At 40.4% G+C, this 23,858-nt stretch overlaps 3 protein-coding genes across 3 annotated transcripts; 2 read left to right on the forward strand and 1 right to left on the reverse strand.

Moving 5' to 3' along the window:
* Positions 1–184: 184 nt before the first annotated feature.
* On the reverse strand, positions 185–1,922 carry LOC138193201 (sperm microtubule inner protein 11). The gene is made up of 4 exons (XM_069141085.1): positions 1,748–1,922; positions 631–807; positions 403–526; positions 185–321 (listed from the first exon to the last, which is right to left on the reverse strand). Exons 1-4 carry the CDS (start codon positions 1,836–1,838, stop codon positions 273–275), a joined length of 441 nt encoding a protein of 146 aa, XP_068997186.1. The 5' UTR covers positions 1,839–1,922; the 3' UTR covers positions 185–272.
* Positions 1,923–3,355: 1,433 nt separating this feature from the next.
* Positions 3,356–9,359, forward strand: LOC138193013 (polypeptide N-acetylgalactosaminyltransferase 6-like). Its single transcript, XM_069140777.1, has 10 exons — positions 3,356–3,504; positions 3,613–3,785; positions 4,755–4,904; positions 5,154–5,388; positions 5,923–6,040; positions 6,138–6,338; positions 6,426–6,557; positions 7,767–7,868; positions 8,205–8,354; positions 8,519–9,359. Exons 1-10 carry the CDS (start codon positions 3,386–3,388, stop codon positions 8,630–8,632), a joined length of 1,494 nt encoding a protein of 497 aa, XP_068996878.1. The 5' UTR covers positions 3,356–3,385; the 3' UTR covers positions 8,633–9,359.
* Positions 9,360–12,878: 3,519 nt separating this feature from the next.
* Positions 12,879–23,654, forward strand: g6pd (glucose-6-phosphate dehydrogenase). The gene is made up of 13 exons (XM_069140180.1): positions 12,879–13,003; positions 15,621–15,742; positions 17,683–17,720; positions 17,812–17,920; positions 18,704–18,921; positions 19,786–19,944; positions 20,370–20,495; positions 20,970–21,063; positions 21,193–21,379; positions 21,500–21,735; positions 22,082–22,158; positions 22,370–22,462; positions 22,544–23,654. Exons 2-13 carry the CDS (start codon positions 15,626–15,628, stop codon positions 22,632–22,634), a joined length of 1,545 nt encoding a protein of 514 aa, XP_068996281.1. The 5' UTR covers positions 12,879–13,003; positions 15,621–15,625; the 3' UTR covers positions 22,635–23,654.
* Positions 23,655–23,858: the final 204 nt, after the last annotated feature.

Raw genomic sequence — 23,858 nt, forward strand, 5'->3', positions numbered from 1 at the left:
AGAGGGCAGTAGAATATCAGTGGACATGCAGGACTGGACTCCATGAGGTCTGACCAGATGACTGAAACCAAAGGTGTTGGAACCCATCAATTAATTACTCCTCCTTACAGAAGCAGATGCATAATTAATGCAGGAATCAATCAAAGAAAGCATAAAAATCTCTAAAAGCTTCTCATCAGTTTAATTTTAGATTTTCACATCAAAACTGATGCTGAGTGTGGAAGGCAGTGTGTGCATGCACAACTGATGAAGAAGAAAAGTGACGGGGATCATCAGAACAGGCTGAACTCGCGGTCTGTCATTGACATTTCTTGAACAAACCTGTGAAAGCAACAAGTGGATTACACTCACAGAGACCTAAATCACGTATTAATAAGTAAAAGATTTGGAAATGTTACCTACCTGGTCATCTCACTGTTCTTTCGGGGAAAGTGTTTGACTTGGGTCCACGGTTCAGGACTCTTGGACATCATCCATCCGTACTGCTGGCTGTCCGTCAGAGGCATTACGTACAGCTGGTTCGGAGCTGGAGAACAGAGGACACTTTCATTTCAACATCCTTGATTTGTCAACAAAAAAAACAGTTCATGTTCTCATAAATCATTCTTTATATCCAATGTGTTTACTCACATCTGGGGGTTTGAAAATGTTTGACCATATCGATGTATCGTTCATGGCTCCCGTGGTGTATTTCGGGGCTGTAGAGAAGAGGCTGGTGGTAAACTTTGCATTCGTCGGTACATCTGAGGAGTCCCTGTTGTTCTTGATGAGATGGAGGCAGTTCTGGTCTGATGGTAAGGTCGCCATCTGTAGAGAGACGTGTTACTATAGAATAAACTTGTCATTAATAGGCCACAAGAGAGTCAAGTTAAACTCTTGTATTCCAACATGAGTGCAGCAAATGTAGCATATTTAATACGGTATCAAGGGCCCCAAACAAATAATCCTAGTATCTGAAGGGGTTTATTGTGAATGGCTGACCAAATGAGAAAAAAAAAATGCTATTATGCTGCACTAGTTGCAAAGGTGCACGAAATTCTGCAGCAGGTTGATAATGTTTTATTACCTCATTTGTCCTTGAATTTTTTTGTTATCTGATCCTAAATGTATTATTCTTTTAAACTTGCTATGTGCTTGTCTGGCTATGAATGTTTTTTTTTTGTTCTCAGGTTTATCTTGAAAACAAGATCCAGTGCTGGAGAGATTTGTATTAATTAATCGACAGAAGTTCAGGGCATATTTAAGGTAAAGATGCCAAACATTTCCTCATTCAAAGTCCTTAAATGTTAAGATTTTCTGCTTCTCTTTGTCCTGTGAGATTGTTAAATGAATATATTATGTTTGGGACTTTTGAACTTGATGACGTAGTCACCTTCTGATTTGCATATTTCACTAACACAATTAATAAGTATTAATTATTCATATTCAACGGGAGAATAATAGATAATAGATCTTGATCTCATGCTACCACCTGATTGTTAAATATTAGAAGTAACATTGTACTGGGATTTAATGTTTTAACAATCATCCAGAAGCTTACTTGCAAGCAGGAACTTGCCAGCTCATAGGCACTTTAACATTATCCTTTTCTGTACTACGCCATGACTAAGCACTACAAGTAGCTTGCTATTTTTGAAAGTAACTTTTGTAAAATGTAAATAAAAAATATAACTGTTAGCCATGAGCTGGCCTGTTTTCCGTCAGACACTTGTTAACATTAGCTGAAGCGAAGGCCAGCTGCTCTTACCCTGAGTCTGAGACGCTCCCCGGGGATTCACTATCATTTTATCGCCTATCGGGTTTTGATAGCCCAGGTGTGTTAAACCGAAGAAGGCCATGGTGGAGCACAGGTCGTTTTTTGTTGTTGTTGTTGTTGTTTTTTTGCTCGATAAACAAGCTTGAATCCGAGACAAGAGGCTGACAGCCTGTAAAGAATATGTTTTGGTTGACGCGTAACTATGGCAACAGGTCCCGCCTACCCGTCGTGTCACTGCCTCGTGAGGGAAACGTTGAAACGAATAAGCATAAAAAAAAAAAAAATAAATAAATAAATAAAGTTCCCTGTGACAAAAGTTTCGTTTTCAGTTATTAATAATTAAAAAAAACCAAAAAAAACACGTAATTTTTTATTTATTTTGCGCATTCATTTATTGTGTAGTAAAACAATTTTTTTGGTAGTTTGATTGTACAATTGAATTAGAAATGAATAAAGGAACTGGACTTTTGGGGAGAACTTTTTGTAGAACTGCATTTAGCTTTTATTTATACACCAAAGGCTGTGATGACACAACAAATATAAAGTGGTTCTTCTGTAATTATTGTAATGGTCTATGGTTCAGATACCATACCACCAAATTCTAGATCTTGACCGGACTGTCAATTTATTGAGAAATGATGAAAGTGTTTTGTTGTGGGCATGACAGCACCTCCATGCCATTAATGAATGTTCAACACCCCCTTAAAGAGCATGACTAAGACATGCAGCCAAGTTGATTACAACTGTTCACTGAATCAACTATTTCGACAGAGCATTAAACCGGTTTGGGCAGTCTGGTGTTTTGAGTTTTGTTGGTTGACCACATACCTATCATTGGCTGGACACCTAGGAAGACTATGATTAAAGTGAAACTGTGATTCATAAGGAAGGAGAACACGGTCAGAGGAACTTTATTGCGTCTTGCAAAAGTCGATAGTAAGTACCAATTCTATAGGTTTTTAAACATCATTTGTGTCCTTTGCTGTCTTGCTCAGACACTCAGGCCTGTTTGGGCAATGTGTACTTTTTTTCTCTTGTTTTTTCAGTCGTCATTTTCACTCCAAATATTGCTGTAAATGAAAATTATATATTTTATGTGATTGTTCTTCCGTTTTGTTTAAAGTCATTGCTCCCCACTGTAATATAATGTGCTTATGTTGCTGTTGACCGAGCCTTCCAATAAAGTTAGAAGTTTCCTGCTTTCTGAATTTAGTTTTGCTAAAAACCTGTCAGTAAATAGCATGCTGGTGGTTTCCAGAGGAAAAAAAAAACAATTAAAGAAGTCAGATTGATTGCTTTATTTATGTAATGACATTTTATGTGGTTGTTTTTTCTGCTTTGCTTTAGGTCAGTGCTTCCCTGTGCAATATCATGCCTTTGTATTGCTGTCAACTCAGGCTTCCAGCAAAATTAGCAGTTGTCTGCTGTCTGACTTTACTTTTCATTGTATACTACATCAGCCAACTAGCATATCCACATGAATCCAGTGGATTCACCCTTAAGTGGCCCTCGGGTCCCAACTGTCCTCCTGGATTTTACAGTGAAGAGGAGCTCAAGCCTCATCTCCAGAGGCCTCCCCAAGATCCCAGGGCTCCGGGGGCACGTGGCAAACCCTTTGTGTCAAACTACATGAGTTATGAAGATCTAAAAGAGAAATTGAAAGGGTTTAATAAAAACCAGTTCAACCAGTTTGCCAGTGACCGCATCTCCCTGCATCGTGATCTGGGAAAAGATACACGGGATTCAGAGTGAGTAACCCCATTGTTAGTTATGTCCACAAAAGCAACTGTCACCAAGAACAAAATTACACCTTCTTAAAAGCTGGTAGGTGTTAACTTTCAGTTTCACTCTAAAAGGTGCTTGGAACAGAAGTTCAGGCGATGTCCTGGCCTCAGCACCACCAGTGTCATTATAGTGTTTCATAATGAGGCCTGGTCCACTCTGCTCAGGACGGTCTACAGCGTCTTACACACAGCTCCCGCTGACCTGCTCACAGAGATCTTACTGGTGGATGATGCCAGCACAGATGGTGAGTGTATTCACAGTGCTGCATGATGATGCTGACGTAAATCTGGTCATACTGTGCATCACTGATTCCCAGGAATTCATAAGTTGCATTACATTCACTTACTAGCACATCAGTCGTGCACAAATTAAATTATTCAGATAAGTTGCACAATGTAAAAAGTCCTGCACTGAAAATAGTAGTCTACTTAAGCATAACTTTTAGCTAAATATATGTAAATTATACAAATTTAAAGTACTGAAAGCAAAAATGTGTGCTGTACATGCATTATTAATTTATTAAATCTGATGCATTATTGCTAATATGGCATTTTATTGGTTGATTAACGTATAGCTATTTTTAACTATTTCATACATTGTTCTGCAGTTTCTATACCATTGTATCTTATAGCTAAGCTGATCATGTGTAGTGGAATGTAATATTTGCCTCTTAATTGTTTTGGAGCAAAAAAACTCAACTCAAGGAAAGTACAAATACCTCAAATTTGTACTAAAGCAGTACTTGAGTTGTTGAACTTTCATTCCACAACTTCTGTACACATGGGCAAAACATCATGGATGCTAACTATCTAACTAACACTGAAACTTTAAGTTGCTATAATCAGTAGGCTACTTTTAGATTAACAATGGATCACATGACAATACGGATGAAAAACAGTCAGAGCTTAAAAAAAAAAAAGTCAATACAGGGTTTATATTCACAAGGTGACCAGGAACACAACTCTAAATAGAGAAGTTTTCTGCCGGATTTGTAATATAGGCAGCTGTCTGCTAACAATATCCCCTTATCCTTCCTTAGAGGTGATAATATGACAGTGTTGTGTTTACAGCCTGTTTTCTCAGAATCAGTTATGTTTAATGAATGTAAATATTTTTTTCTGTATTTTACCATGAAACAGTATCGATGCTATTTACTTACACAATAATGTAATGATGCCTTTGAAATGACCTACCTGTACTCTTCTGTTGTCAGATCACCTAAAGACTCGCCTGGATGAATACGTCCAGCAGCTGAAAATAGTGCGTGTGTTACGGCAGAGAAAAAGGAAAGGCTTGATCACAGCCAGACTGATGGGAGCGCAGGCTGCACGAGGAGAGGTCCTCACGTTCCTGGATTCACATTGTAAGAATCACAATATGTTATGCTTACTTTTTCATACAGGCCTCAGTTAATCTAAGTAAAGGTCTTTTTTTTTATCTGGTGGCGTGTTCTTATGAAAGTTAGGCCTGCTCTATATTAATAGTAAATACTCGAAAAGGAACCCATAAAACCCACAGGGGGCCTAAAGTCTCCATATTTGACTAGTAACTTACTGACAACACCTGACTGTAAAAAATGTTTTAAACTATTATCTTCTATATTCATGCATAGGTGAATGTTTTCCTGGATGGCTGGAGCCTCTTCTAGCTCGGATAATGGAGGAACCTACAGCTGTTGTGAGCCCAAAAATCACCACTATTGACCAAGACAACCTAAAGTTCCAGAAGCCAAACCCTCATTGGCATCATTACAGCCGAGGAAATTTTAACTGGCGGCTCACATTTGGATGGGAGGCCATCCCCAAAAATGAGAGGGAGCGACGGAAGAATGAGACTTATCCTATTAGGTATACAAGTAAATATACCTACAAATATCAATCTAGAAAGCTTTAATTTGGTACTTTTATAATTGGAGGCTTAAAATGCATCTGGCTTCAGCTGTGTAGCAAATATGTGTTTGACAACCATGACAATACTAGTACTTTGTACAAGAATGAATTGTGCACAACTGTAAGTGACTCAGATTCATGACCCCTGACCTCTAGTCAAAGGTAATGTCCACCTGTAAGTAGCTCTTTGTATAATCTGTCTAAAAATGACAGCTCATTGTTTTATATGAGCTTTTAGTAAAGATTAGATAAATAAATAAATTGCTGATGAGTTTGAGGAGCTGAAGGCAAATTCTTTTTTTACCTAAAGTTGGAGCTCGGCTAGCCATTTCCTCATGTATTTGTTTTTCAGTTTATATGCTAAGCTAAAAGCTAACCTGCTGCTGCTCTATAGCGGCATATTTTCTCACTTAACTTTCAGCAAAAAAGAAAATAAGAGTATTTCGCAAATCAGTTGTGATCATTGCTAGTGATTTGTGTTTTATTTCATAGAACTCCTACCTTTGCTGGCGGCCTGTTCTCTGTATCTAAATCGTACTTTGAGTATATTGGAACATATGATGACCAGATGGAGTTCTGGGGAGGTGAGAACTTGGAAATGTCCTTCAGGGTAAGAGATTTTTCTTTCAAGTTTTTGAAACTCATATGCTCTACAAAGTGTACCCAGCTTCACTTTTACTTTGTGCTTGTTGTCTTCTCTACGGCAGGTCTGGCAATGTGGAGGTCAGATGGAGATTATCCCTTGTTCTGTTGTCGGGCACATTTTCCGCAGAAGGAGCCCCCACACCTACCCCAACGCCAGCACTACGATCAACCACAACCTGGTCCGCCTGGCTGAGGTCTGGATGGATGACTACAAATGGATCTTCTATCGCACAAACAGACAGGCTGCTTCCATTTTTAAAACGGTTAGTGCAAATATACAGTATCTGTCCAACCCAAGAAGTGACGTTGAAATGCATGAACCACCCCATCATGTAGCATTTTCCTCCCAGAATTCATTTGGAGATGTTTCTGAACGTCGTAAACTAAGGGAGAGATTACAGTGCAAGAACTTCACTTGGTACCTGAACAATATTTACCCAGAAGCCCACGTCCCTGACATCAAGCCCATCGCACACGGACAGGTAAGCGTCTTTGTCATCATTTGATCACTTTTCAACACTTAATCATCTCTACACAGCCTATTTTTCTAAAACATACAAGTGAGTGTTACTTTTTGAGCAGCCAGAGCACACTGGAACAAACATTTTTATCAAAGTTTTGCAGTTTTCTTGATCCACTTGAAATTATTAACATTTTTAATAGCAATCATCTTAAAAAGCGTATCTCATGCAAAAGAGCCAATAAAAACAAATGCAATAGTTAAAGTTGTCATATCAACATTTAAGGTGTATTGATTGATTCAAGACATCAACGCGAAGCCTTGTTTTGATCCACTCCCATTTGCCCTGTTGAACTTACTGCAAAATGATGCACAGTAATACAATCCCAACACTTCCTGTATCCATTTCAAATTAAAAAAAATTATATTTAGTATTTTTACTCTGTTATTTTATTGTTTTTCCTGTATCTATAATGCTGCTGTGGCGCAAAAATGTCCCCTTGTGGGATTAATAAAGTAACTGGATAGCCTACCAGTGTTTCAGTAAACAGAAACTATCAAGGCCTTTATTGTGAAACATTTGCAGGAATGTGTTGTGGCTGAAATCAGACAATAACGCCATCGATGAGAAATCCAGAACAACCGTTGAAAATGGGATGATCGTATTGTCAACTGTATTAAAGTGATTGTATGTAAACTTGGTATCACAAGAAATGAGCCACAACCACAACCACGAGTGTGCCCTCGTGTGAGTGCTCATGCAGGTCACAGGTACACTCCAGCACTTCACCAAATACTGTAACACTACACCCCTGTTTTTGAGCGTTTTGACTAGTTTTTCCACATTTTTTTTTTTTTTTTTTTTTTTTGACCTTTATTTAACCAGGTAAAATCAATTGAGAACCAATTCTCATTTACAATGATGACCAACATTGTGTTGTTTGTTGACCTAAGTAACATAAATTAATGTGCTCATTTTGAGTTTTGTTTGCTTTATGAAAATAAGTTGGACATAAGTTGCTAAATTAAACCTGGTGTATAGTTTATTTTAATCGTATTGCTTGTGTAAAAAAAACAAAAACATAAATCAACCCACTTTTTGTGGGTTGATTTATGTTTTTTTTTTTTTTTTTTTTTTTTACAAAACTCTCTCAATGCAAATGTTACATTATCTGGATATCTAGACTGGACTAAGAGAACATTTTGTTTGCTGTCCAATCATTTTTTGCAGTTGGAAAACAACGGTTCCAAGTGCCACCTGCATGTGAAGCTGACAAAAAAGCATTGGGAGCCTGTTAGAATTTTAAAATGTAACAACAGAGGTGAAGCACAGGTACTCAAACCTTTCATACAATCAGTGTTTCCCAACCTGGGGGGTCAGAAAAATCTGAAGGGTGACCGGATGAATGGAGGGATGAGAATTTCTTTTCTTGCAATGAAAAAAGGAAAATCACCCTTTTGTTTAACTGCATATAACTTGTGTCCCCACTCAGTTAATAACCTGTGAACAGAGGTCACAAGTAATGTTTGCTTTACCTTAAAAGCTCACAAGTCAAAAAGTTGAGAACTACTCACCATATTAAACTACAGTACAGATTAAAATGGCTTGATAGTAATGAGATTGGATATTATTTTCCAAAACTAAATCCTGTGTTTATGTGATTTGTAGTATTTTGAGTACACATCCCAGCAAGAGATACGGCTCAGCACCAGAATGGAGTTGTGTTTACATGCAAGCCCTGAAACAGTTCTGCTGTCTCTTCAACTGTGTCGACCGAAGGAAAAAGCAGCACCGGAGCAAGAGTGGATCTTCACACAGGTACCACAAGTATTTCCTCATCTTGTTACACTTTGCAGCAGCACATATTACAACAGTGGCGAGAAGTGCCGAGATCTCCACTTCCTCATTCTTGTCATTCTGTCTCCAAAGCCTCTGAGACATGCCAAGTCGTATGATACCATTTACATTGTTGTTGTTTTCAGAAAAAACATTTGAAGAACCCCTCCACGGGCAAGTGTTTGACAGCAGCAGAAGGGTTTGTGAAATTGTCTGCCTGCAAATCCACCGGACTCCATCAAAGCTGGGTCTTCAGCTGAGGCTTCGATTAGTGTGTTTGAACTTTTCCTTGAAGATAGATTTTTTTTCAAGTTGATCTTGATACATTTCTCACATGCACTTTACGCAATAAAACAGTTATTCATGCCTGTAATTGCTCCTTCTGTCCATATCGACTGTGAAGTGATCCGTTTCAACGCAACGGGGTGAAATAGATAGGGAACAAATCCAGTCTTTGTTCTGTGCAAACATGCCTTCTGAAGCCAGTCTGAGCAACAAACAAACCCAGATGGTATTTTTTACAGTTAGTCTTTTTAGGACACAATCCTCTCCTTGTGTATCTGTCCATCCTCTGTAGCTTTAAAAAGAATATGCTGTCTTTCCAAACACACAGAGGGAATTGTGTGGCTGTTTGGTAAATACCTTCTTGCTCTGATTGAATCTGACTGCCAAAGCCTCAAATTAGCTTCAGCTGAACTTTAAAAGGCCTTTTGCACAGAGTGAGAGCTGTAGATTTCGACCTCCACCTCTCTTCAAAGTGAGTTGCACAGGGAAGGGGTCACTTTACGGCCAAGAGGAAGCATTACAGTTACTCTTTCTTTTCATGTACAAATGGATCTGTAACAACTGAATTAATAGTCAGGTGATGTTCTGTATAGTCATGAAATCCCTCTGACTTTATCCTACATTGTCTGTGAATCTCATTCCTCTTTGCTATGAAGCTTCATTGTTTTACAAAGAACATAAAATCACATCAGTAAGCCACAATTTTGCATTGGATGACAAGTTCTTTCATTGTGAACGTGTACACTAGTTTGTTCTCACTGATTCCTGTATACACAGTGTCCAGCTAGTTGTCCCAACCTGATTCTTAACCGACTAGACTGTCGACTGATAGCACTTTATTTTCACTTTGATGCTGAATTCACCAACGCTCGTTAATGTCATATGTGGTTTGAACTGCAATTACTAAAAACCAAGTGGGAAATAACTTTGAATTTCCTCATCCGGAATTTGTGACATTATCTGGTGAAAAAAAGCTACAAATGCGTCAACAATCTGTTGGCAGAACGGCCTTAAATGCACCATCGCTGGTGCTTACATGAATATAAAATCTGTGATTAAAACTATTAGAAAGAATTCAGCTCCATTTATAGGAGCTACACAGTTTGTTTGTGTCTCAGCTAGTCACGAACTGCTACAAAGACATAACACAGCAAAAGTAGCATATTTAGGATGTTTGCTGGGGTGACTACAGGGATAGTATTTTACATTGTTATGACATCACAAAAATAAAATTCACTTTTTCAGGTGTTGGGAAGTGTTTTACAAACATGAAACCTTAATGGCAAAAAAAAAAAAAAAAAAAAAAAAAATCTAAAGAAAGTGCAGTTTGAGGTGTCCAACTGTTCGTCAAGTGACGTAATTGGCAAGATCTGAAGATCTGAAAAAAAATCTCTATGAGAATAACTGGCAACAGCAACTGAGACACACTGAAACCAACCTGTCCCATTAGTGGGCAAATCCCACTCAGAAACAGCCGAACAGCTGTAATTTTCATCTGCACCTGAAGTGTTAAAACACACAGGTCACACAGGACTTTTTAGGGCCCGAGCACCGAGCATCGGTGCGAAAGCCCTATTGTTTTTCGTAAAAATGTTCTTAGTCGTTCGTCGTTAGTCGTTTGTCGCTCTTACATAAAGTGATTTGCCTTTTTGGAGGCTTTATCATATTCAAAAACTCATGAAAGTGACACATATGTCTCCCGGCGAAAAATGTCGTATTCCAGTGGGGTCGCGAGTGGGCGCGGCCAAATGGCTCGAGAGCGCCCCCTATAGAGATGCCCCGGCGGCCACATTTACCTAAATTCACGAAATCCGGTGGACACGTGTATCACACCCAGACGCACAAAAAAGCTACATTGCACCATTACGTCAACTCGACAGGAAGTCCACCATTTTGAATTTAGTTGCCATTTTGAGCGATTCTGACACGTTGTACTTTGCCGAACTCCTCCGAGGGATTTTGTCGCCCCGACTTGAATTTAGATTCCATGGATAGAAAACATGTTTGGGATTAAAATTTATCAAAATAATTCGTTTTCGTCGATGTGTGTGCCCGTAAGAGGCGACCATTTTGAGCGTCTCGCCATGAAACTACGAGTTGCTTTAAATCTTATGTACATGGACCGACCTTCTCCAAACATCACAGGTATGATAACAGCCCCACCCTGAAGACCCCTGTGTGGTAATATTTGCTCATAGTCACAGCGCCCCCTGTTGGCCACTGGAAATGACACTTTTCATACTTTCACATTCTACGTCGAGCTGGTTGATCACATGAACGTAAAGTCGGCCAAATTTTTTTTTTAAATACGTAAGACTTCAGTATGTCGTCTAAAATATGAAGAATAAGTCATACCATGGTATGTCGTCCAAACCGTCATACTATAGTATGACTTTTTCATCGGCCCAAAAATAACCAAAAAGTCATGCTATAGTATGACGTTTTTATTATATTTTGGACGACATGCTATTGTATGCCTTTTTTTTCATATTTTAGACGACATGCTATAGTATGACTTTTTTATCATAATTTGGATGACATTACATTTCATTTAGCTGACGCTTTTATCCAAAGCGACTTACAATAAGTGCATTTCAACCATGAGGGTACAAATCCAGAACAACAGGAATCAAGAAAATACAATTTCTTCAAGAAAGCCAAACTACAAAGTGCTATCAGTAAGTGCCATTTTAAGCGCTACTAAAGTTATACTGTTCAAGGTAAAGTCGGAAGAGATGTGTTTTTAGTTTGCGGCGGAAGATGTACAGAGTTTCTGCTGTCCTGATGTCGGTGGGGAGCTCATTCCACCATTTAGGAGCCAGGACAGCAAACAGTCGTGATTTTGTAGAGTGTTTAGCTCGCAGCGAGGAAGCAACAAGCCGACTGGTAGAAGCAGAGCGGAGGGAGCGGGCTGGGATGTAAGGTTGGACCATGTCCTGGATGTAGACTGGACCCGATCTGTTCGTAGCGTGTTTGCGTTACTTTTCATTACTTTTCGTTACTTTGCGTTACTCGTACCAATGTTTTGTTACTTTGTTGCTACGTTACTTTAAGTAAGTACTTTAAGTAGTAATATATGTTTTCTCAGCAAACAGATAAAATCAGATAGAAAACAGTTTGTCCTCTATTTTCCAAGGGATTAGTGTGTCACAGAAATATATTTACACAACTGCAACATTAATGAAACAATAAAGAGGCAAATCAGGTACAAACATTGTTTTTCCAAATTAAGAGCACAGGATGTAAAGGAACACAGGAAGTCAGTTAAAATCCTTCCTGTAATGCTGCAGGTAGATTTTCAGGTGGATTATGGGTCATCGACAAGTCAGCACCAGAGGTCACAGTTCAAACTAAGGTGTATAAAACCAGGAGTGTGATGAGCTCTCAGTGTACAAATATAAAACGTGATATTCAGCTTTAAAACACACCTGCACAGGTAACACAAGGGAGGGCCCATACATCACTGCTTACAGTTTTAATTTTGATCGTATTTCATGTGTAACAGTCTGAAGCAACACGCCCTCAAAAGGCAGGCAGCCCAGTGAGTTGTTTGGACTCAGTTAGTCTTAAGGCTTTTCAATGCTCTAGTGATAGGATTTGTTGACAACAGCAGAAATGTCAACAGCCCTATCCTTTAAAATAGGCTTGAAATAAATACATGAGAACACATCCTTTAAAGATATTTAGCCTATAATTTTTTATTTATTATTAATTTTTTTTTTTTTTTTAAAGTTAGTAACTGCAAAACTGTATAATTTTCACAATAAAGGCAATGATTTACTTGTTTCCCCGAAGTGTATTTCACCTGTCCAGTTTTTCACGCTGGGGAGTGTCACTTGTGTTGTGAGGGACATCCATCAGTTTATACAGCGACATTGTGGGGGGACTCATCTCTTCTTTTGGGGACAGAAATATTAACAATGAGTGAAAACTTAAGGGTTAAAAAAAAAAAAAAAAAAAAATAGGTTTTTAGTTTAAGGTCATGTTGAGAGTTACGGTGAGGGTAAGTCTTCAGCGCGTCCAACGTAATGTCCTCGAAAAGGATGGACATAGGAGTGCGTGTGCGCGCGCGTGTTGGGGAGAGGGGGGGGGGGGGTACAGTTAAACCACGCCCCCCCCCCCTCTGCAGAGTCAGTGACGTCACTGTAGCCGACAGTGATGGGATCTCGAGCGAGCGCTGGTGAGTTTCTCCCAAACCAATAAAATCTCTCAATTTTGCTTTGTCACCTCAACAGGGAAGTAGGCAGGACGTGCGAATACGCAACCAGCTGCGGGCTCGCTGTTAGTTTGCGTGAACGCTGCTCGGGGGTTGAAACTGCCAGGTTATCGTCTACCTTAACGAACTTGTGAGTAGCAGTTGTGTTCGCCTCGCTTGTTGTTAATTCACCGGGTTTTGTTTTGTTTGTTTTTTTTTTTTTTTTTAAAAGCGGTGTGCACGTTAGCTAGGTGTAAGCTAGGTGACGCGTACTAGCCGCAAGCGGCAGTTTTGTTTGTTTTTGTCGTTTCTTGTCACAACAACATGTTTGTGTGCTTTTTTTTTTTTTTACACGAAAACACGAGTGTTGAGCCGCCGGTTGTCAAAACCCCGCGTTGTCTTTAAACTGTTTGGCGGAATGCATTCAGCTTTGATGCCGGCGTTCAGCGGGCGGGTTTATAGCCCTCTAAATACGGGATTTGGTGGAGGATTTGACTAATATAATTACAGTTTGCTATGTATGTAAGGCTATTTCTGGGAGCAGTAGTGACCCATCTCGCTGAAATCCACGTGCAGAGTTGTGTTTATGTTCTGGGATGACGTGTATGTAAAACCAACTACAGTACAATACTCGTGTTTTGTCGTTAGTCCTGAACGTTTTCAGAGAAGGCTGCAAGGAAATGAAGAAATTAGTGATGAAATTACTGCACAAAATAGTAGTTCCTGTTTGGACTTCCTGATTGGCTGAGCTTGTGTTTTCTCTCAAATGCTTATTATCTTTGAAAGATAAATAATGGAGGAGAAGGTAAACGCCCTGACCCAGTGTTTTCTTTTTTTTACCTCTTTACACTCATTTATAAATCCTATGCACATGACAGCTGACTAACTTTCAGACAATGCTGCTTTATTTTTTTTTATGCATGTTTGTCTTTCATTTGCTGTTGTTTCTAGCATCCAAAAAAAAAAATACAATTGTCTATTAATCAGTCTGTGGATTATGAGAATACCTGTGATGTTGCCTTCATAATTAGTCTTTTAGGCTCTTTCTAGTCCTTTAGGTGCTACCACCAGCATATTGTTCCTTGTAGGACAATGCTGAAGACATCAAAACTATAAAATAATGCAAATTGGACAACACGGTGAGGCAAAAAAAGTGTAAGCAAAGAAAAAAATGCATTATATTTTACACCTGAAAGTGCCCACTGTTGGCATTACCGCCATGATGTAGTCACCTGAAATGGGTTTCAAGCAACAGGTGGGCCTCGTCAAAGGTTAACGGCTGCAACTTTTTGCCCTCTGAATGTGTTTGTGTTGCTATACAGTAAGTAGCCCTGGTCATATTATGGCAGAAAGCTAAGTTATGAACAACTTTTGAAAGTTTCTTCAGGTGAAGTCATAAAAAAAACCCCATCAAACAGTGTGATGAAACTGGATTCCAGGCAGAACAACCAGGAAAGGAAGACCAAGAGTTGCCTCTGCTGTAGATTCAGAAGAGTTTCTAGCCTCAGAAATTAATGGCGCCTCGGATGAAAGCCTACATCAATGCTTCCTAGAGTTCATGTAGAAGGCGCATCTCGGCATCAACCTTTGTGAGGAGATTATTAATCAGGCCTTCAAAGAAACCACTGCTGAGGAAGACCAATAGGAAGAAGAGAATAACTGTTAGAAAAGTGCGCAAAGCTGCTATGAAAGCAACAGAGGGCTACTTTGAAGAATTGAAAATATGAACTTTGACTTTGTTTTATACTTTTTGCTTACTACATGAGTGTATTATTTAATCATGTAGATGTCAGAAAATAGCTATTATATATATATATATATATATATATATATATATATGTATATATGTGTATATATGTATATATATATATATATATGTATATATATGAGATAAACCTCAAATGAGTAGGTGTATTCAAACTGTTGGGTGATCCTGTCAGCAGCGAGCACTTCAAAATTTTCTTTGAACATTTTTCTTTTTACTAAAGGACTGGCTAAAGTCCAGTGCGGTCTTTATTGGGTTGTTAACTGACTCGTATCTTACAGAAATAAACTTAAATCCATGGCTGCCTGGAATGGCAGGAAAAATGCATCTAAAGTTGTACAGCATGCAAAGGTCAGCAAAACTGTCCAACAGTGTAGTGCAAAAATTTTAGACTCTTCTTCCGTCTGATCGGTTCTAAATTTATTCCGCAGAAAGACCCCAAACACACCAACACGATCAACTTTCTTCAGCCTCAAGAAGAAGAACGAGTCCTGCAGCAGATGGTGCGGCCCCCACTTAGCCCTGATCCCACGTCAGTCTGAGATTACATCAAGACATTTGAGACAAACATTAGAGAGCGTCTAAATCCACAAGCAAGTGGCAAGTTCCTCAGCCTCCCTGACCCTGTTGTAAAGGCTCGCTGCTTTTTGTATGAAGTAATTAATAAATTTAAAGCCCCTGGCTTTATTTAATAAAAAAAACAAAAAAAACATACTTTACTTTAGTACCTAAAACATTTGCACATTCCTGTAGATGCCTTGTTGTAAACTTTCCAAAACGTAGTTTTCTATAGTCCTCGTTATTTGTTGCAGCATGCGGGACAGTACGTCCACCAGCCGAGTGTTTGGTAGTTCATTTGTGTTTTAGACACTCACTGTTATGCCGTCTTAGTGACGTAGGTAAATTCCTCTTGGGTTGAGTACAGTCTGTTTTTGACTTCCTCGTACTTGATTTAATGTGTAAAGGAACACTGTAATGTTCTCCAACTGTGTTTTCTTTTTAGAGAAAATGAACAAGATCCCCCTCTCTCGCTCGGAGGTGTTTGGCGAGCTGAGGAAGGAGCTGCATGAGGATGTAGAGTTTCGTCAATCTGATGTTCATGTCTTCATCATCATGGGAGCGTCGGTGAGAGTACACACAGTGATTGTATAAGTAAAGCCTTAAAAACGGGAACAGCACAAACTAAATGAAAGTGCTAAAGGTCTGGAGCATTATCACACAAAATTACAAAATGATCATTAAGTTTATTTCCCATTTATTAATATTTCGGGCACATTTACACGGCAGGCCACTTGTTGACCCTAACTTTGAAGAACGTGTGTTGAAATCTTTCCAAACTACTGCAATAATTGCACGAGGTGATTAGAGAAATGTTGAAACAGATTTCACCAGCGTTACGCAAACAAACACCACTCAAGTTTCAAAAGCCTCAAACTGAGGCAGTAACAAACCTCAAAGTTCCTCATTCTTAATCATTTCAAGACCGTACCAGTGATTCTGTTTATTTAACAAAATTAAATGTGTCTGGTTTGTTCATTGTTTGAGAACGTATTGTCTGAACAAGCACAGTACAGTTCTTAGCAGTGATATTAAAAAAATACAGTTTGATTGTCCCTCAAAAACATTTAGGCACATGTCTTAACATAATCTAAGTAATTGACTTTAACTACTACAATTAATAAGTTGATTTAAGAGCCATTCAAATTTCCCTTGTCACTGCGCAGTATTTCCTCACACTGTTCAGGTGTTGAGTTCAGGAACTAAAACTATTCCAGGCATTTAGACACTTTTTAGGTTTGTTTCCTTCTTCCTGTAACGCCTCATATTTCAGTTGCTTTCTCGTTTTCTACTGGAGCTTCAGTCTGTCCAAACGTGTCATTGTTCCCCAGTTCGCATTATTTGCGAATGAAAAAGAGTCATTCCTCAAAAGGACATGTTCCCCCTATTATCATTTTTAAAGACATGATTTTCATCAATGTGGACATCAAATGTGGGGGAAAAAACTAGAATAGTTTTAATTTTTGAGCTGTGTAGTCAGGCTGTAGTAATCCAGTGGCTGTGTCCTTCTTTCTCTCACACTGTTTGGTCTTTGTAGGGGAGAGTTGCGCTACTGCTGATTTTTGCAGTGTCACTGAGTGTCAGCATTTCTCTTTCAGTGTGAGCTGCAGATCTAGGGAGAGGCTTTTTTGTGTGTGGGTGTGCAAACTACTTTTTTCAAACAGGGCTATCATGTTAATCACTTCTAGTCACACCATATCTTCAAACATATACTCGCAACTACTAAGTCAGTCGTTACTGACGTTCAGCTTTGTGATAATATGAAAGAGAGGACTGACTCTTTGAGTTGGAGACATTTTTGTCATTTAGAGAAGTTGCGTCTCCTTTGGTCTGATCGGGACTTTTGATGTTTCTTAGCGTCCTAATCAAAGTGTGATTTCTTTAAAGATGTATTATTTTGAACACAACCTTAAACAAAGTAACCGGGTTCCACGTTGAGGAGTGTCTTAAAGGTAGATGAGCAGCAGCTCTGCTCGGCAGGTTATGTTTTAGGCCAACAGTGTACTCTTATGGGAATTACTTTTAAATCAAATTGACCTCTAATGGTTTGGTGTATATACATTTTTTTTTTTCATGCTTTTATCGATGTTTCAGGTTATTCCTGATTTCTGCTTTCACAGAGGTTACCAGGCTGTGACAAGGCCTTTAACTAGAGGACAGTGTTGAAACTCAGTATAAAAGTACAGTTAAGCCACCACAGGTTCACCGCAGGTTCTTCAGAATGATTTCATTAGGCAGCAGCAGGGCAGTCTTTTGGCTCTTGGTGGTTGGTACACGAATCCAGTGGCATTACTGCAGTTGGGTAATTATTGAACAAGCCAAAACTGCCTACTTACCTGTTGCAACACGCCTGCAGAGCTGCAGCGTATTAAGACTTTTGTGACCACCAGTTTTGCAGAGGTCAGAATCAACAGCACGGTGGCTCTTAAATAACACTTAATGGTCGTGTGCCTAACATGTATTTTAAAGGTGAAGTCATGTTTCTGATTATATGTTTGCACCTGTAGGGGGATCTGGCTAAGAAAAAAATCTACCCAACTCTCTGGTGAGTGAACCTCGGTGACAGTATGTTACATCAGTATCATGACCGAGGCGGATGAGTGACTCCTGTAATCTGATCCGGATGTTCTCTCCAGGTGGTTGTTCAGAGACGGCCTCCTCCCTGAGCAGACCTTTTTTGTGGGCTTTGCTCGCTCTGAGCTGACAGTCGATGCCATCCAGACCGCCTGCATGCCATACCTGAAGGTAAAACTGGAAGTTTGAGATTGTTGTTTTTTTTATTGATGGGAGGTTGAGACATTAAGGATCATATTGTATATAAAAAATAAAGTATGTAGACTCTAAGTCTTAAAAGTGAAGCTGGTGTGGAAGTGCCTTAGTGCAATACGGCCACTATAAAAACCTCTTGCTCTCATAGACTCACATTCAAAAAGCATTAACTTCATGCAGTTTAGTTCAAATATAATCACTTCTGGCTTCAAATCGATGTTGGTTCACAAACCAGTTGGTGACGTCACGGTGGGCCTCTGCTCGGATATGATACAGAAGATAGTAGCATTGAAATCACAGCCATCAAATGTGCAGAAACAAACATGAGTACTGTAGTGTACTGTACATAAATTCAAAAAAAATATATAATTAATAAACCCATTTTTAATTTAATTGGCTTTTTCTGCCCCAAATTAAAACTTCAGGACTAAGTTGTCATCCTTCTTTCATTTTTCCATTTTTCCATTTTTTTTGACTAATTACCTACCGTCAGAAAAATAGATCTCCATCAACAGGCAGATATATGTTGTACTACACCAACAAAGGCAAACCAGGCTGGATTTTAAATATTTGAATGGAAGTAAGGAAACGCATTAGACACATCTGTTAGAACTTGATAGAAATAACATCAGCTTGTTTAGAAGAAAACTCCTCAGTTCCTCTTCATGCGTGTTGTGCAGAAGTCCACCGGGCATCTGGCCGGTTTCGTTTTATACTTACTAGTTCAAGCTTGATATCTGAACATGTTTGCACCCTCAGGTGGCGGATACAGAAGCAGAGCGGCTGGCGGCCTTCTTCGGCAGGAACACGTACATCAGTGGGAAATACGTAGATGAGGTTTCCTTCTCCAAACTCGACAGGCACATCAAGTCTCTGCCCGGAGGACCCGAGGCCAACCGACTCTTCTACCTGGCTCTGCCGCCCACCGTCTACCACGACGTCACCAAGAACATCAGGCACCACTGCATAAGCACAAAGTCAGTCCACGCTGTCTCTCTTTAGCTGTTGATGCATCACACTGAGTGGTTTGTTTGCGCCGCTGGCGTCCTGCTGTGTCTGAACGACTGTAAACACACAGACGTCCATCTGTGCAGGCAGCAGCGTGTCTCATTGTGCCTTCAGGCAGCTGGGAATTGGAGAAAGTTCCAATTGGGGAACGTCCCTATTGAGTTGAGCGTTCACAAAAAGGCTTTCATGCCGCCGCCCCCCCCGAAAATGAGCTCTGTGTCTGCTGTCAGAATACAGAGAAGTGACAAACATCATCATCCATTTCAACCAACACGGGCACAAAATGGAGCTGAGGAGGACCACACTATTTGTACACTGTTCTTTTCTATTTCTGTCTTTAACCTTTATCACAGCCAGAGCACTCGGGAGGCTAGGTTTACCAAACGTGGCTATTTCACCTTGTTTTCAGAGCATTTCTTCTCGCTGCCACATCAAGTGATGTCGAACCTGCTTCTCTGAGCTCTCGGACACGTCCTACTTTCCTTCATGTATTTTCCCACTTGGAGGATGTCAATTTCCGAGTTGCTCGTGAACGCACCACTAAAGCTCCACTGATGTGAAGATGAATCTTACAATAAAATGGGATTATAGATTTTACGTCACGTAAAATGACCAGCACCAGTACCATGGTTAAGCAGAGCTGAAACGGTTAACTATAAACTAGCTAACTGATCAACAGAACAATTATCTGCAACTATTATGGTAATTGATTAATCGTATTGGTCATTTTTCAAGCTACCATAGTAATAAATACATTACACATTCTCAGGTTGCTGCTTCTCTTTGTCGTGTAATATTTTAAATAAATCGTGTGTTTGTTTGTTTTTGTTTAGGGGCTGGAACAGGGTGATCGTGGAGAAGCCGTTTGGACGTGACCTTCAGAGCTCTGAGGAGCTGTCCAGCCACCTCTCCTCCCTCTTCACCGAGGAGCAGATCTATCGAATAGATCACTATCTGGGCAAAGAGATGGTGCAGAACCTCATGGTGCTCCGGTAGGAAAACCTCTTTTGGTTGCAATTCTTTTATGATATGATGTTTCGTAAAGATTCTGATTGTCAAAATAGAGAAGACATTTGAATCCAGTCAGCTTTACTCCAGTTTAACAGTCTGATCAGTCTGAATATATAACTGTTAGCATTGTTTATGTGTCTATTTCAAGCACTTCTGTGGACTGACAGCTTTTGCTTTTTAATTTCATGCTCAAATAATAATCTGTTTGTTTAAGGTCATTTGAATTACGCACCACTTCAGTTTCAGCTGGTTTCAGCCCGTGAATATGACACAATATAAATAGAAATTGGCTTCTAACCAGGAACAAAACTGAAGATAAATGTTTGTGCCTGTTGTCATGAACAGCTGTCCGGTCGCGCTGCGTGTGCTGCTGAGCAGAGACCATATTATGTGATGTTCATTGCAGGTTTGGGAACCGAATCTTCGGGCCTATCTGGAACAGGGACAGTGTGGCCTGCGTTGTTCTCACCTTTAAAGAACCGTTCGGCACTCAGGGACGAGGAGGCTACTTTGATGATTTCGGCATCATTCGGTAAGAAAAAAAACCAACACAAATTCCTAAAGTTTATCTTTGCATTTGAATGTTGAAATTGAATGCTTTTGTCACCACGGCCGCATCCAAATGTGCAATTTGAACATGAAACCTGAAACGTGAGCAAGAGCGCACCTCAAATTTTTAGACAACAGAAAGAGGTCGCAGGGAGCCAAATCCACACAAATGTCACTCAAACCACCTCGCCCATCTCTTTGCTTCGTTGACGGAGTCTTTCTGAAAAATGTCAAGGCTCTTTGTTGCTGAATTCCATTATTGGACCCAAAATCGGATGTGCGCTCTACTTAAGTCCATGTTGAAATTGCAGATGTTCTCGTACTACTGTGCACAAAAATACGTAAAACCCTTCAGTGACGCACCACGATCACTTCTAGTTCTGATTAACGCCATCACAGCCATCACAGTCTCCTCTCTGTCTTTTGTGTGGCCGCCTGTTCCCTTTGCCATGATCAGAGATGTCATGCAGAACCACTTGCTCCAGATGCTCTGCCTGGTTGCCATGGAGAAGCCGGCTTCCACCAGCTCGGACGACGTCAGGGATGAAAAGGTAGGAAGTGGTCGCTCTCTGAAACGGCTCCAAGGCGACGGACACAAGTGATTGTTCAGCGTGTTCAGGCTCGTGTGTGAGGAAAAATGAAGGTCGTCTTCTCTCTTTATCATCCGATCCCTCTCGCAGGTGAAGGTGCTGAAGTCTATTGCGCCGGTGTCCATGTCAGATGTGGTTCTGGGTCAGTACGAGGGCGATCCAGAGGGCGAGGGAGACGCCAAACTGGGTTATCTTGATGATCCCACGGTACCTAAAGGGTCCACTCAGGCCACCTTCGCCACGGTGGTGCTCTACGTGCACAATGAACGCTGGGATGGTAAACACACTCCCCTCTTTTAAATAAAACGACTACATTTAAATATCCCCACACATTTGCGAGCTCTTTGATCGTGCACTGAAAATGCGTAAAACAACAACAAAAAAATGTCCTCCTCAGGAGTCCCTTTCATCCTCCGCTGTGGAAAAGCTCTGAATGAGAGGAAAGCTGAGGTGCGGCTGCAGTTCACGGATGTCCCAGGAGACATTTTTGGAAATCAGTGTCGCAGGAACGAGCTGGTGGTGCGCGTGCAGCCCAACGAGGCCGTCTACGCCAAGATGATGAGCAAGAAGCCCGGCGTTTACTTCAGCCCCGAGGAAACGGAGCTGGACCTCACCTACAAGAGCAGATACAAGGCAGGTTCAACACGAATTTATCCGGGCCGTGTTTGTGCCACAACTAGGGACGAATCTGCTCATTATTTTCTCAGTTCATCGGTTTCACCTGTAAAATGTCGAGATAATTATTCTTTAGAGCCTCGTTTGATGAGCCTCTGTTAACCTGGACAACAATAAATAAGCATTAAATTGTCCCGTCGCAGGTGCTGAAGCTGCAAATGATTTTTGTTTTTATTTTGAACTACACTGAAATAGTTTCTATTATTTCAGCTCTAAAACCCAAAATTGAGCTCTTAAGCAGTTTAATTATCATATATTCTTCTTCTCTTCCCTGCTTTTCTAATTTAAAACGGTTGGTTTTCAGGACGTGAAGCTTCCGGACGCTTACGAACGTCTCATCCTGGACGTCTTCTGTGGGAGTCAGATGCACTTTGTACGCAGGTCTGTCTTTTGTTTCCGCCACCGTTGGTTCGCATCTCTGCTTGTAAAGTAAACCGGTCAGTCGAGTTTCCATGTTGCCCGAGCGTCACTAGATGGCGCCATAGTGCATCTTGTCTCTGCTTCAGCGTGACAGAAGCAGGAGTTGTAAAATCGGCACATCTTTTGTATTTGACCTGACGTTCCCTCTGCGTTGAATTGTTGCCATCTGCAGCGACGAACTAAGGGAAGCATGGAGGATCTTCACCCCTCTTCTTCATCACATAGACAAAGAGAAGCCGCAGCCTATTCCCTACAGATACGGAAGGTAAGACGCGCCCTTCGGTCTGCCCTCAACATGAGAACCAGTTTCCTACCGAGGGTTGACGTTTGTCTCTTCTCTTCTCAGCCGCGGTCCCGCAGCAGCCGACGACCTCGCAAAGAGAGTCGGATTTCACTACGAAGGCACTTACAAATGGGTGAACCCGCACAGACTGTGAATTGCGGTGAGATGAGGGAGGAGCAGAGGTAGGATAGTAGGAGGAGGAGGAGGAGGAGGAGGAGGTGCAGCAGGGCAAGTGAAGCGTCGACCTTCCAGTACTGAGGTATCTGTGAGGAAGGAGGCGTTTCCACTGTGTGCATCCACCGAGAAGAAAGAAGATGTTTAGAAAAAAAATACTCTCAGGTATAGCTATTACTCCCTGGAGCCTGGTCATCAAACATTCAAATGAGAATTATGAATTTACAGTGTAACCCATGTTTATGCCGCAGTTGTCGAGGCCATCATCAATTCTTCATACATTCACAGCAACTTTTCAAAGCTTAATCTTAACAGCGGGACAAAGTCCTTTTTAAAAACCAAACGCAAAATGAAAGGGGATATTTTTTTGTGAACAAATAGTCGTCTTATGAGCCGTGTCTCCATTAATGAGGTCTTATGGTAAGAGGAATGAACTGAGAAGCAAGAACGGAACAGAGCAACACCAACGCCGAGTCATGTTCACGGGACAGAAACCAAAGATGGTAACCGAACACGGCAGAGACGAGGAACAGGAAGGATTGTCAACTAGCACTCATTCTTGGAACCATTATGATTGTAATCCTGCTCCGCTTCCACTGCATTATTGCTTTTTTACTAGCTACCTGCTCTCTACGCCTCCTCTGCCTGGGACCAGGGGCCTCTTGGTTGTTTAGGATAAATAAGACGCTGTAGTGCGGTTTATCTTCGAAGCATTCATACTGCGATAGTCTTAAGGAGTCCTGGACGAGCAAAGCCAGCTCGGCGTCTTTGATTAGTCTCATCTTTCCCCTTTTTGTTTACATTTTTTTTTTTTTCTTTCCGCATTTATTTAAGTTGTTGACGTCGAGTCGATATTTCTAAATTTCCAGACATCAACGATGTCTACCACAGGTCCACAGTGAATGTCGGTAGCTGCATTTCTGTTTACTGCCGTTAACTGCACACTCATGTAAAGCTAGCTACGTTTCCACGACTTGTAATAAACTAGTTTTGCTCCACTGATGGTTTCCAGTCGTTTGAAAGCTTAAATTGGTTCATACGTTCTGCAGGAAAAACGGCCTCAGAGCTACTAGAGGTGGGAAGATTTGAAGCTGTACTAAATACTTAAAAAAAAAAATTCTAAATGTTTGATAAGAAATATTTCGATTTTAAAAGTTCATGTCATGATTGCAGGCAAACTATTAAAATTCTATTTTACTTTTTA

The sequence above is a fragment of the Embiotoca jacksoni genome, unplaced genomic scaffold, assembly GCF_022577435.1.
Source record: "Embiotoca jacksoni isolate LCO1_2020_lvr unplaced genomic scaffold, fEmbJac1.0.p SCAF_9, whole genome shotgun sequence".
NCBI lineage: Eukaryota > Metazoa > Chordata > Actinopteri > Embiotocidae > Embiotoca > Embiotoca jacksoni.

Bases quoted from the DNA above. Each gene is read 5' to 3' on its own strand.
- g6pd (XM_069140180.1), top strand. From the start codon at position 15,626: ATGAACAAGATCCCCCTCTCTCGCTCGGAGGTGTTTGGCGAGCTGAGG. The intron at 15,743-17,682 runs GTGAGAGTACAC...TTGCACCTGTAG, and splicing joins TCATCATCATGGGAGCGTCG to GGGGATCTGGCTAAGAAAAA. The intron at 17,721-17,811 runs GTGAGTGAACCT...TGTTCTCTCCAG, and splicing joins AAAATCTACCCAACTCTCTG to GTGGTTGTTCAGAGACGGCC.
- LOC138193013 (XM_069140777.1), top strand. From the start codon at position 3,386: ATGAGTTATGAAGATCTAAAAGAGAAATTGAAAGGGTTTAATAAAAAC. The intron at 5,389-5,922 runs GTATACAAGTAA...TTTATTTCATAG, and splicing joins AATGAGACTTATCCTATTAG to AACTCCTACCTTTGCTGGCG. The intron at 6,339-6,425 runs GTTAGTGCAAAT...TTTTCCTCCCAG, and splicing joins CTGCTTCCATTTTTAAAACG to AATTCATTTGGAGATGTTTC.
- LOC138193201 (XM_069141085.1), bottom strand. From the start codon at position 1,838: ATGGCCTTCTTCGGTTTAACACACCTGGGCTATCAAAACCCGATAGGC. The intron at 527-630 runs GTGAGTAAACAC...TCTGTTCTCCAG, and splicing joins ACATTTTCAAACCCCCAGAT to CTCCGAACCAGCTGTACGTA. The intron at 322-402 runs GTAGGTAACATT...TTGCTTTCACAG, and splicing joins AAGAACAGTGAGATGACCAG to GTTTGTTCAAGAAATGTCAA.